We start from the raw sequence: 10,772 nt of genomic DNA on the forward strand, positions 1-10,772 counted from the left end.
GGGTCATCTCCCTTTTCTTTTTGAGAAGCCTGGCTAGAGGTTTGTCAATTTTGTTTATTTTTTCAAAAAACCAACTCTTGGTTTCGTTGATCTGCTCTACAGTTTTTTTAGATTCTATATTGTTTATTTCTGCTCTGATCTTTATTATTTCTCTTCTTCTGCTGGGTTTAGGCTGCCTTTGCTGTTCTGCTTCTATTTCCTTTAGGTGTGCTGTTAGATTTTGTATTTGGGATTTTTCTTGTTTCTTGAGATAGGCCTGGATTGCAATGTATTTTCCTCTCAGGACTGCCTTCGCTGCGTCCCAAAGCGTTTGGATTGTTGTATTTTCATTTTCGTTTGTTTCCATATATTTTTTGAGTTCTTCTCTAATTGCCTGGTTGACCCACTCATTCGTTAGTAGGGTGTTCTTTAACCTCCATGCTTTTGGAGGTTTTCCAGACTTTTTCCTGTGGTTGATTTCAAGCTTCATAGCATTGTGGTCTGAAAGTATGCATGGTATAATTTCAATTCTTGTAAACTTATGAAGGGCTGTTTTGTGACCCAGTATATGATCTATCTTGGAGAATGTTCCATGTGCACTCGAGAAGAAAGTATATTCTGTTGCTTTGGGATGCAGAGTTCTAAATATATCTGTCAAGTCCATCTGATCCAGTGTCTCATTCAGGGCCCTTGTTTCTTTATTGACCGTGTGTCTAGATGATCTATCCATTTCTGTAAGTGGGGTGTTAAAGTCCCCAGCAATTACCACATTCTTATCAATAAGGTTGCTTCTGTTTATGAGTAATTGTTTTATATATTTGGGGGCTCCGGTATTCGGCGCATAGACATTTATAATTGTTAGCTCTTCCTGATGGATAGACCCTGTAACTATTATATAATGTCCTTCTTCATCTCTTGTTACAGCCTTTAATTTAAAGTCTAGTTTGTCTGATATAAGTATGGCTACTCCAGCTTTCTTCTGGCTTCCAGTAGCATGATAAATAGTTCTCCATCCCCTCACTCTGAATCTAAAGGTGTCCTCAGGTCTAAAATGAGTCTCTTGTAGACAGCAAATAGATGGGTCTTGTTTTTTTATCCATTCTGATACCCTATGTCTTTTGGTTGGCGCATTTAATCCATTTACATTCAGTGTTATTATAGAAAGATACGGGTTTAGAGTCATTGTGATGTCTGTATGTTTTATGCTTGTAGTGATGTCTCTGGTACTTTGTCTCACAGGGTCCCCCTTAGGATCTCTTGTAGGGCTGGTTTAGTGGTGACAAATTCCTTCAGTTTTTGTTTGTTTGGGAAGACCTTTATCTCTCCTTCTATTCTAAATGACAGACTTGCTGGATAAAGGATTCTTGGCTGCATATTTTTGCTGTCTAGCACCCTGAAAATCTCGTGCCAATTCTTTCTGGCCTGCCAAGTTTCAAAAGAGAGATCAGTCACGAGTCTTATAGGTCTCCCTTTATATGTGAGGGCACGTTTACCCCTTGCTGCTTTCAGAATTTTCTCTTTATCCTTGTATTTTGCCAGTTTCACTATGATATGTCGTGCAGAAGATCGATTCAAGTTACGTCTGAAGGGAGTTCTCTGTGCCTCTTGGACTTCAATGCCTTTTTCCTTCCCCAGCTCAGGGAAGTTCTCAGCTATTATTTCTTCAAGTACCCCTTCAGCACCTTTCCCTCTCTCTTCCTCCTCTGGGATACCAATTATGCGTATATTATTTCTTTGTAGTGTATCACTTAGTTCTCTAATTTTCCCCTCATACTCCTGGATTTTTTTATCTCTCTTTTTCTCAGCTTCCTCTTTTTCCATAACTTTATCTTCTAGTTCACCTATTCTCTCCTCTGCCTCTTCCATCCGAGCCGTGATGGTTTGCATTTTGTTTTCCATTTCCTTTAAAGCGTTTTTCAGCTCCTCGTGACTGTTCCTTAGTCCCCTGATGTCTGTAGCAAGAGATTCTCTGCTGTCCTGTATGCTGTTTTCCAGCCCAGCGATTAATTTTATGACTATTATTCTAAATTCACTTTCTGTTATATTATTTAAATCCTTTTTGATCAGCTCATTAGCTGTTGTTATTTCCTGGAGATTCTTCTGAGGGGAATTCTTCCGCTTGGTCATTTTGGATAGTCCCTGGTGTGGTGAGGACCTGCAGGGCACTTCCCCTGTGCTGTGGTGTATAACTGGAGTTGGTGGGCGGGGCCGCAGTCCGACCTGATGTCTGCCCCCGGCCCACCGCTGGGGCCACAGTCAGACTGGTGTGTGCCTTCTCTTCCCCTCTCCTAGGGGCGGGATTCACTGTGGGGTGGCGTGGCCCGTCTGGGCTACTTGCACACTGCCAGGCTTGTGATGCTGGGGATCTGGCGTATTAGCTGGGGTGGGAAGGCAAGGTGCACGGCGGCAGGGGGGGCAGGCTTAGCTCGCTTCTCCTTAGGTGATCCACTTCAGGAGGGGCCCTGTGGCAGCCGGAGGGAGTCAGATTGCTGCCGGAGGTTTGGCTCCGCAGAAGCACAGAGTTGGGTGTTCGCGCGGAGCCAGCAAGTTCCCTGGCAGGAACCGGTTCCCTTTGGGATTTTAGCTGGGGGATGGGCGGGGGAGATGGCGCTGGCGAGCGCCTTTGTTCCCCGCCAAACTGAGCTCTGTCGTCCGGGGGCTCCGCAGCTCACCCTCCCTTTGTCCTCCAGCCTTCCCGCTTTCCGAGCAGAGCTGTTAACTTATGACCTCCCAGAGGCTAAGTCGCGCTTGCTGTCGGAACACAGTCCGTCAGGCCCCTCCGCTTTTGCAAGCCGGACTCGGGGGCTCTGCTTGGCCGGCGAGCCGCCCCTCCGCCCCGGCTCCCTCCCGCCAGTCCGTGGAGCGCGCACCGCATGGCCGCCCTTCCTACCCTCTTCCGTGGGCCTCTCGTCTGCGCTTGGGTCTGGTGACTCCGTTCTGCTAATCCTCTGGCGGTTTTCTGGGTTATTTAGGCAGGTGTAGGTGGAATCTAAGTGATCAGCAGGACGCGCGGTGAGCCCAGCGTCCTCCTACGCCGCCATCTTCCAATCTCTCGCAGATGCTCTTTCAGTATTAATTGAATGAGTCAGGAATTAGGTCTCATTATATATGGACATTTAATACTTGACAAAGCTGCATTTAAGTGTCGTCAGAAAAGACTGGATTGTTGAGTGAAAGCTGGCACAAAGGCTTTCTACGTGGAAGGAAGAGTGGTGCTTCCTTATTTCACACATCTCACCAAAAATCCAAAGGAGTAAGTAAACCCCGAGTGTAAGAGTAACCATTCCATTTTAGATGCACATCTAGAAAATTACATATAAAATCTATTGGTGGGAAAATCATCATTTGTAAGGCAAGAAAAAAAACTCAGAAGGTAGAAGATAGATACATTTCACTAAATGAATTTTAAAACTATTTTATGGGCCAAAAGACCTAACTAAAAGTCAATAGAGAAGCTGTGATTTACAACAATTATTTCAAATGCTCATAATTATAAATAGGCATATAATATGTGGACATATAATAATAATAGGCAAATTAAATCAAATATGTGAATCTTTAATTGAGCTCACTAATAGTTTTAAGAATCAACAAGTAATCTCTTTCACACTGATCATCTTGTGAAAATACTCAAAGGGCTGTCCCACTGATTGGGATCAGAATTTTTAAACAAGTAGCAAAAAGGCACTTTTTTTTAAATTTTATTTTTTTAATTTACATCCAAGTTAGTTAGCATGTAGTGCAACAATGATTTCAGGAGTAGATTCCTTGATGCCCTTTACCCACTGAGCCCATCCGCCCTCCCACAACCCCTCCAGTAACCCTCTGTTTGTTGTCCATATTTAATAGTCTCTTATGTTTTGTTCCCCCTCCTTGTTTTTATATTATTTTTGCTTCCTTTCCCTCGTGTTCATCTGTTCTGTGTCTTAAAACCCTCATATCAGTGAAGTCATATGATATTTGTCTTTGTCTGACTAATTTCGCTTAGCATAATACCCTCTAGTTCCATCCACCTAGTTGCAAATGGCAAGATTGTGTTCTTTTTGATTGCCGAGAAATACTCCATTGTATATATACACCACATCTTCTTTATCCATTCATCCATCAATGGACATTTGGGCTCTTTCCATACTTTGGCTATTGTTGATAGTGCTGCTATAAACATAAACATGGGGGTGCATGTGTACCTTCAAAAGAGCACACCTGTATCCCATGGATAAATGCCTAGTAGTGAAATTTCTGGGTCTAGGGTAGTTCTATTTTTAGTTTTTTGAGGAACCTCCATACTGTTTTCCAGAGTGGCTGCACCAGCTTGCATTCCCACCAACAATGCAAAAGAGATCCTCTTTCTCTGCATCCTCGCCAACATCTGGTGTTGCCTGAGTTGTTAATGTTAGCCATTCTGACAGGTGTGAGGTGGTATCTCACTGTGGTTTTGATTTGTATTTCCTTTATGATGAGTGATGTCGAGCATCTTTTCATATGCTGGTAGCCATCTGGATGTCTTCCTTGGAGAAGTGTCTATTCATGTCTTTTGCCCATTTCTTCACTGGATTATTTGTTTTTTGGGTGTTGAGTTTGATAAATTCTTTATAGATTTTTGGATACTAACCGTTTATCTGATATGTCATTTGCAAATATCTTCTCCCATTCTGTTGGTTGTCTTTTAGTTTTTGCTGATTTTTTCCTTTGCTGTGCAGAAGTTTTTTTTTTTTTTTTTTTTTTTTTAAATTTACATCCAAATTAGTTAGCATAAATTGAAACAATGATTTCAGGAGTAGATTCCTTAATGCCCCTTACCCATTTAGCCCATCCCCCCTCCCAAAACCCCTCCAGTGACCCTCAGTTTGGTCTCCATATTTATGAGTCTCTTCTGTTTTGTCCCCCTCCCTGTTTTTATATTATTTTTGTTCCCAGAAGCTTTTTATATTGATGAGGTCCCAATAGTTCATTTTTGCTTTTGTTTCCCTTGCCTCCAGAGACGTGTTGAGTAAGAAGTTCCTGCAGCCAAGGTCAAGGAGGTTTTTGCCTGCTTTCTCCTTGAGGATTTTGATGGCTTCCTGTCTTACATTGAGGTCTTTCATCCATTTTGAGTTTATTTTGGTGTCTGGTGTAAGAAAGTGGTCCAGGTTCATTTTTCTGCAAGTTGCTGTCCAGTTTTCCCAGCACCACTTGCTGAAGAGACTATCTTTATTCCATTGGATATTCTTTCCTGCTTTGTCAAGGCCATAGGTTTGTGGGTCCATTTCTGGGTTCTCTACTCTGTTCCATTGACTTGAGTGTCTGTTCTTGTGCCAGTCCCACACTGTCTTCATGATTACAGCTTTGTAAAACATCTTGAAGTCTGAGATTGTGATGCCTCCTGCTTTCGTTTTCTTTTTCAAGATTGCTTTGGCTAGTTGGGGTCTTTTCTGGTTCCATACAAATTTTAGGATTGTTTGTTCTATCTCTGTGAAGAATGCTGGTGTTACTTTGATAGGGAATGCATTGGATGTGTAGAAGTCTTTGTGTAGTATTGACATTTTAACAATATTTGTTCTTCCTATCCAGGAGCATGGAATCTTTTTCCATTTTTTTGTGCCATCTTCAATTTCTTTCATGAGCTTTCTATAGTTTTCAGTGTATAGATTTTTCACCTCTTTGGTTAGAATTATTCTTAGGTATTTTATAGGTTTTGGTGCAATTGTAAATGGGATCGATTCCTTGATTTCCCTTTCTATTGCTTCATTGTTGGTGTATAGGAATGCAATTGATTTCTGTGCATTGGTTTTATATCCTGCAGCTTTGCCAAATTCATGAATCAGTTCTAGCAGTTTTTGGTGGAATCTTTTGTGTTTTCCATATAAAGTATCCTGTCATCTGTGAAGAGTGAAAGTTTGATCCCCTCTTGGCTGATTTGGATGCCTTTTATTTCTTTGTGTTGTCTGATGGCTGAGGCTAGGACTTCCAACACTATTTTGAATAACAATGATGAGAGTGGACATCCCTGTCTTGTCCCTGACCTTAGGGGGAAAGCTCTCAGTTTTTCCCTGTTGAGGATGATATTAGCATTGGGTCTTTCATATATGGCTTTTATGATCTTGAGATATGATCCTTCTGTTCCTACTTTCCTGAGGGTTTTTATCAAGAAATTATGCTGTATTTTATCAAATGCTTTCTCTGCATCTATTGAGATGATCATATGGTTCTTGTCCTGTCTTTTTTTTTTTTGATGTGATGAATCACATTGGTTGTTCTGTGGATATTGAATCAGCCCTGCATCCCAGGTATAAATCCCACTTGTTCATGGTGAATAATTTTTTAATGTATTGTTGGATCCAGTTGGCCAATAACTTGTTGAGGATTTTTGCATTGATATTCATCAAAAAAGGAGCCAGCATTACATTAGTGGATTGGAGACAAGTCCATGAGGAATTGTTAGGAAAGAAGGAAAAGGGACACAAGGTAGAAGAAAAGCCTGCACTGAAATATAAAGAGCATTCATGATGTGCATAGGATCTTACTGAAACATTTGTATGAAAGTGTATGAATAGGAATTCATGCATAAAATGGAAGAGAAATTTTATAAGACTTCTGGAACAAAGAAAATCAGTGAGAATAACATTTGGTTAAGTCTACTGTTTCTAAACAACTATATTGAATGAAAACAACAAAATTGAATGAATATGTGCTACTAACTTACATAAAGACCTACAAGAACAATAACCTAATGATACCAACATTGGTCACTAATTCAAGGGCAGATTGCCAAAGACTTGGAAATGAAAAGGTATATCAGAAGGGCATTTACAACGTGGGGAAGAAGCAGTAAGTAAGTTGTGATTTCATCTTACACAAAGATACACAGATTCATATAGACTTCTAGAATGGAAAGGTGATCTTTAGTCAAATGATGAAGAAAAATACCTTCCAGATGATGGCCAAAGGTGATGCAACTTTCAGAAATAGATCTACTCCCCAAATGCCAAGAAGACCAATAAGGAATAACAAAGATATGAAAACAAGTCAGAAACATGCCTAAAGGGTAATTTATTATGGCTAAGAATGAAGCACTTTATTTCTTGTGTATAGCAAGGACTGACACAAGAAGAGTATTGAAGTGCCTGCTCAACCCTGTCAGTAAGAAAATGAAAAATAGGAGTGCCTAGGTGGCTTGGTAGTTAAGCGTTTGACTCTTGATTTCGGCTCGGGTCATGATCTCACGGTTCATGAGTTTAAGACCTGCATCAGGCTCCATGCTGAATGTTGAGCCTGTTTGAGATTCTCTCTCTCTCTCTCTCTCTCTCTCTCTTTCTTTCTCTTTCTCTCTTCCTTTGCAGCTCTTCCCCACTCATGTGCTGTCTGTAAAATAAAATAAAATAAAATAAAATAAGATAAATGTTTCTTTAAAAAAAAAAGAAACACAATGTAGAGACTGATAAGTAGCACAGAATTGAATAGATCAGAACAACTCCCACCAGACAATCCCATTCGATTACAAAGACATTATATTAAAACAGGTGTTTTCAGAAGGGTTTGTTACACAGTCCTAGGGAACAGATATAATTATAACAGCAACCAGAACCAAGAGGAATTATAATAATATGCTTCTTCCCATTTTAGGTATTTGTGCTGATATTTGGGGACAGAAGTCATGGTTACTCTGTTATTAAAATTTATTTTAGATAGGCTGTGTTATAAAGAGACTTTGTTAGGGTTCCAACCAGGTAATCAAGAGAAGTTGGAAGGACAAGGCTCTTGGCACCAAAGTTGTGACCTGAATCATATGACTGGACAGGAATTCAATGTCTAAAGAGTCATCCTTTGATCATGAGGATATATATGTATGATATATAAAAGATGATATTGATATTGTTCAATCATTGCCCATAGCATGGTTATGATCTTTCATTTAGAGCAGTGGAATGAGTCCTATCTGTATGCAGCAGAAAGAGTTAAGATGATTCAGTAAAATCACCATAAACATGTTTTTGGAAAACATGGAAAAAATACAACTCTAGTACATGGACACCAAACTAACTCCATACTTCAGTGAGTAGATGGACAGCACAAAATGAAATATTTTGCTCAGTAATACTCAGTATAATTTCAATTTTTCTTCATCATAGTTAAGATCTTCCTCGACTCAAAGGCCATATGAAGTTAATCTATTTATTCAAATATGTGTTTCTGTTGTAAACGCCATTTGGAGACATGTATTTGGTGATCATTTTGCCAATCACTGTTGTAAGCACTGTGGATACAGCTGCATAGGAGAACATGATCATCATAAGGAGAATGGAATGCAATGGCTTACCTATAAGATGAACTATATTAGTCTACATTGTCAGAACGAGAAGTCAAGGCAGTGAAGGACAAAGTATTGATATACACAAGTGAAAAACTGGGGTCTCATACTTTCCTGTATTATGAAATTATATGAATGGTCTTGGTTATCAAAAGTAGTTTTTTCTTTTTTTAAAATATAATTTATTGACAGATTGGTTTCCAAACAACACCCAGTGCTCATCCCAACAGGTACCTTCCTCAATGCCCATCACCCACTTTCCCCTCTCCCCCACCCCCCTTCAACCCTCACTTTGTTCTCAGTATCCAAGAGTCTCTTATGGTTTGCCTCCCTCCCTCTCTGTAACTTTTTTTTTCCCTCCGCCTCCTCCATGGTCTTTTGTTAAGTTTCTCAAGATCCACCTATGAGTGAAAACATATGGTATCTGTCTTTCTCTGCCCAACTTATTTCACTTAGCATAATACCTTCCAGTTCCATCCATGTTGCTGCAAATGGCCAGATTTCATTCTTTCTCATTGCCAAGTAGTATTCCATTGTATATATTAGTCACATCTTCTTTATCCATTCGTCAGTTGATGGACATTTAGGCTCTTTCCATAATTTGGTTATTGTTGAAAGTGCTGCTATAAACATTGTGGTACAAGTGCCCCTATGCATCAGCACTCCTATATCCCTTGGGAAAATTCCTAGCAGTGCTATTGCTAGGTCATAGGGTAGTTCTATTTTTAATTTTTTGAGGAACATCCACACTGTTTTCCTTTTTCTATATGAGTAATATAACTCATGGCTATCCTTTTAGTAAAATTTAGGAGAAAAATTACTTGGAATGATATATGTTGTTTGAGTAGAAATTATTTTTAAGAAATTCATGTTACCCCAGGAGACAAGTGGGAATTTCCAAGTATTTTTTTATCAAAACTGAAAAAATCTTTGAAAAAGTAGGAAATAGACAAAGGGGAAACTGTCTATATATCAGACAGAGCAGAGGCTTAATAAGTGAGTTACTTAAAAAAATATGGAGAAGTTGAAGTCAAGCAAATGAAATTCTGGGAAATAAATAGAAAAGCAGATTCTTCTTCCAGAGTCTGATCAAAGAACGGCAGATTCTAGCTCTGCGGCTTTGAGCCCTGCAATCACGGGCATGTCTTCAGTCCCCGGACAATTGGTCCTTATGTCACTGGAACCCCAACGATTCTTTTCAGAGCCCTCTTTATGTCTCTGTTCCTCAGGCTGTAGATGAAGGGGTTCAGCATGGGTGAGACCACTGTGTACATCACTGAGGCTGTGGTACTTGAGTAGGAGCTCTGGATAGCAGCAGAGCTGAGGTACACTCCTAGGCCTGTACAGTAAAATAAGGAGACAATTGACAGGTGAGATGCACAGGTGGAAAATGCTCTGTACTTGCCTTGAGCTGATGAGATCCCACATATGGAGGAGACTATCTTAGAATAAGAGTAAAGGACCCCAGCCAGGGGAGCACCACCCAGCAGCACAGTTGCAAAATACATCATCACGTCGTTAAGAAAGGTGTCAGAACAGGCAAGTTGGATCATCTGATTGAGTTCACAGAAAAAGTGGGGGATTTCCATGTCTGTACAGAAGGACAGCTGCAACACCATTAAGGTTTGTAACAAGGAATTTGTAACACTGATGATCCAGGACACCAGAACAAGCAATCCACAGAGCTGGGGGTTCATGATGACAGTGTAGTGCAGGGGGTGACAGATGGCCACAAACCGGTCATAGGCCATTGCAGATAGGAGAAAGTCATCCAGCTCTGCACAGAGTAAGAAAAAATACATCTGGCTAATGCAGCCTGCATAGTTAATGACCTTGCTCTGAGTCTGGGTGTTCAGAAGCATCTTCGGGACAGTGGTGGACGTGAAGCAGATGTCTACAAAGGACAGGTTGGCCAGGAAGAAGTACATGGGGGTGTGGAGGTGGGAGTCAGAGCTGATGGCCAGGATGATGAGCAGGTTCCCAAACACAGTGATCAGGTACATGGAGAGGAAAAGCCCAAATATGAGGGGCCGTAATGCTGGTTCCTCTGAAAATCCCAGAAGAAGAAACTTTGAAATGTGTGTATCATTGCCTAGTCCCATCTGGTGGAGTTGACTACTTAGGAAAGAAAAAAAATAACATGATTAATTTTCAAGCAAATGGCTTTATTTATACATTTTCTTTTTTTCTTTTTTTCTTTTATTTATGTTCCAGGTAGTTGATATACAGTGTAAAACTAGTTTCAGGTGTAGAATACAGTGATTCAACAGTTGCACACTTGACCAGTGCTCTTTAGGACCAGTGCGCTCCTAAATCCCCATCAGCTATTTCCCCCAAATCCCATCTCCCTCCCCATTGGCAAGTTTGTTCTCTACAGTTAAGAGTGTATTTTTTGGTTTACCTCTCTCTTTTTTCCCTTTGTCCATTTGTTTTCTTTTTTAAATCCACAGGTGAGTGAAATCATATGGTATTTGTCTTACTCTGACTTATTTTGCTTAGCATAATA

At 40.3% G+C, this 10,772-nt stretch overlaps 1 protein-coding gene across 1 annotated transcript; it reads right to left on the minus strand.

The window, feature by feature from the left end:
• Positions 1–9,435: 9,435 nt before the first annotated feature.
• On the minus strand, positions 9,436–10,371 carry LOC124524781 (olfactory receptor-like protein OLF4). The gene has a single exon (XM_047097180.1). The coding sequence runs from the start codon at positions 10,366–10,368 to the stop codon at positions 9,436–9,438; it is 933 nt and encodes a 310-aa protein (XP_046953136.1). The 5' UTR covers positions 10,369–10,371.
• Between the last annotated feature and the right edge of the window lie 401 nt (positions 10,372–10,772).

The sequence above is a fragment of the Lynx rufus genome, unplaced genomic scaffold (assembly GCF_022079265.1).
Source record: "Lynx rufus isolate CCGP_SWC_20201006 ecotype Redwood Valley unplaced genomic scaffold, mLynRuf1.p SCAF_4, whole genome shotgun sequence".
Lineage (NCBI taxonomy): Eukaryota > Metazoa > Chordata > Mammalia > Carnivora > Felidae > Lynx > Lynx rufus.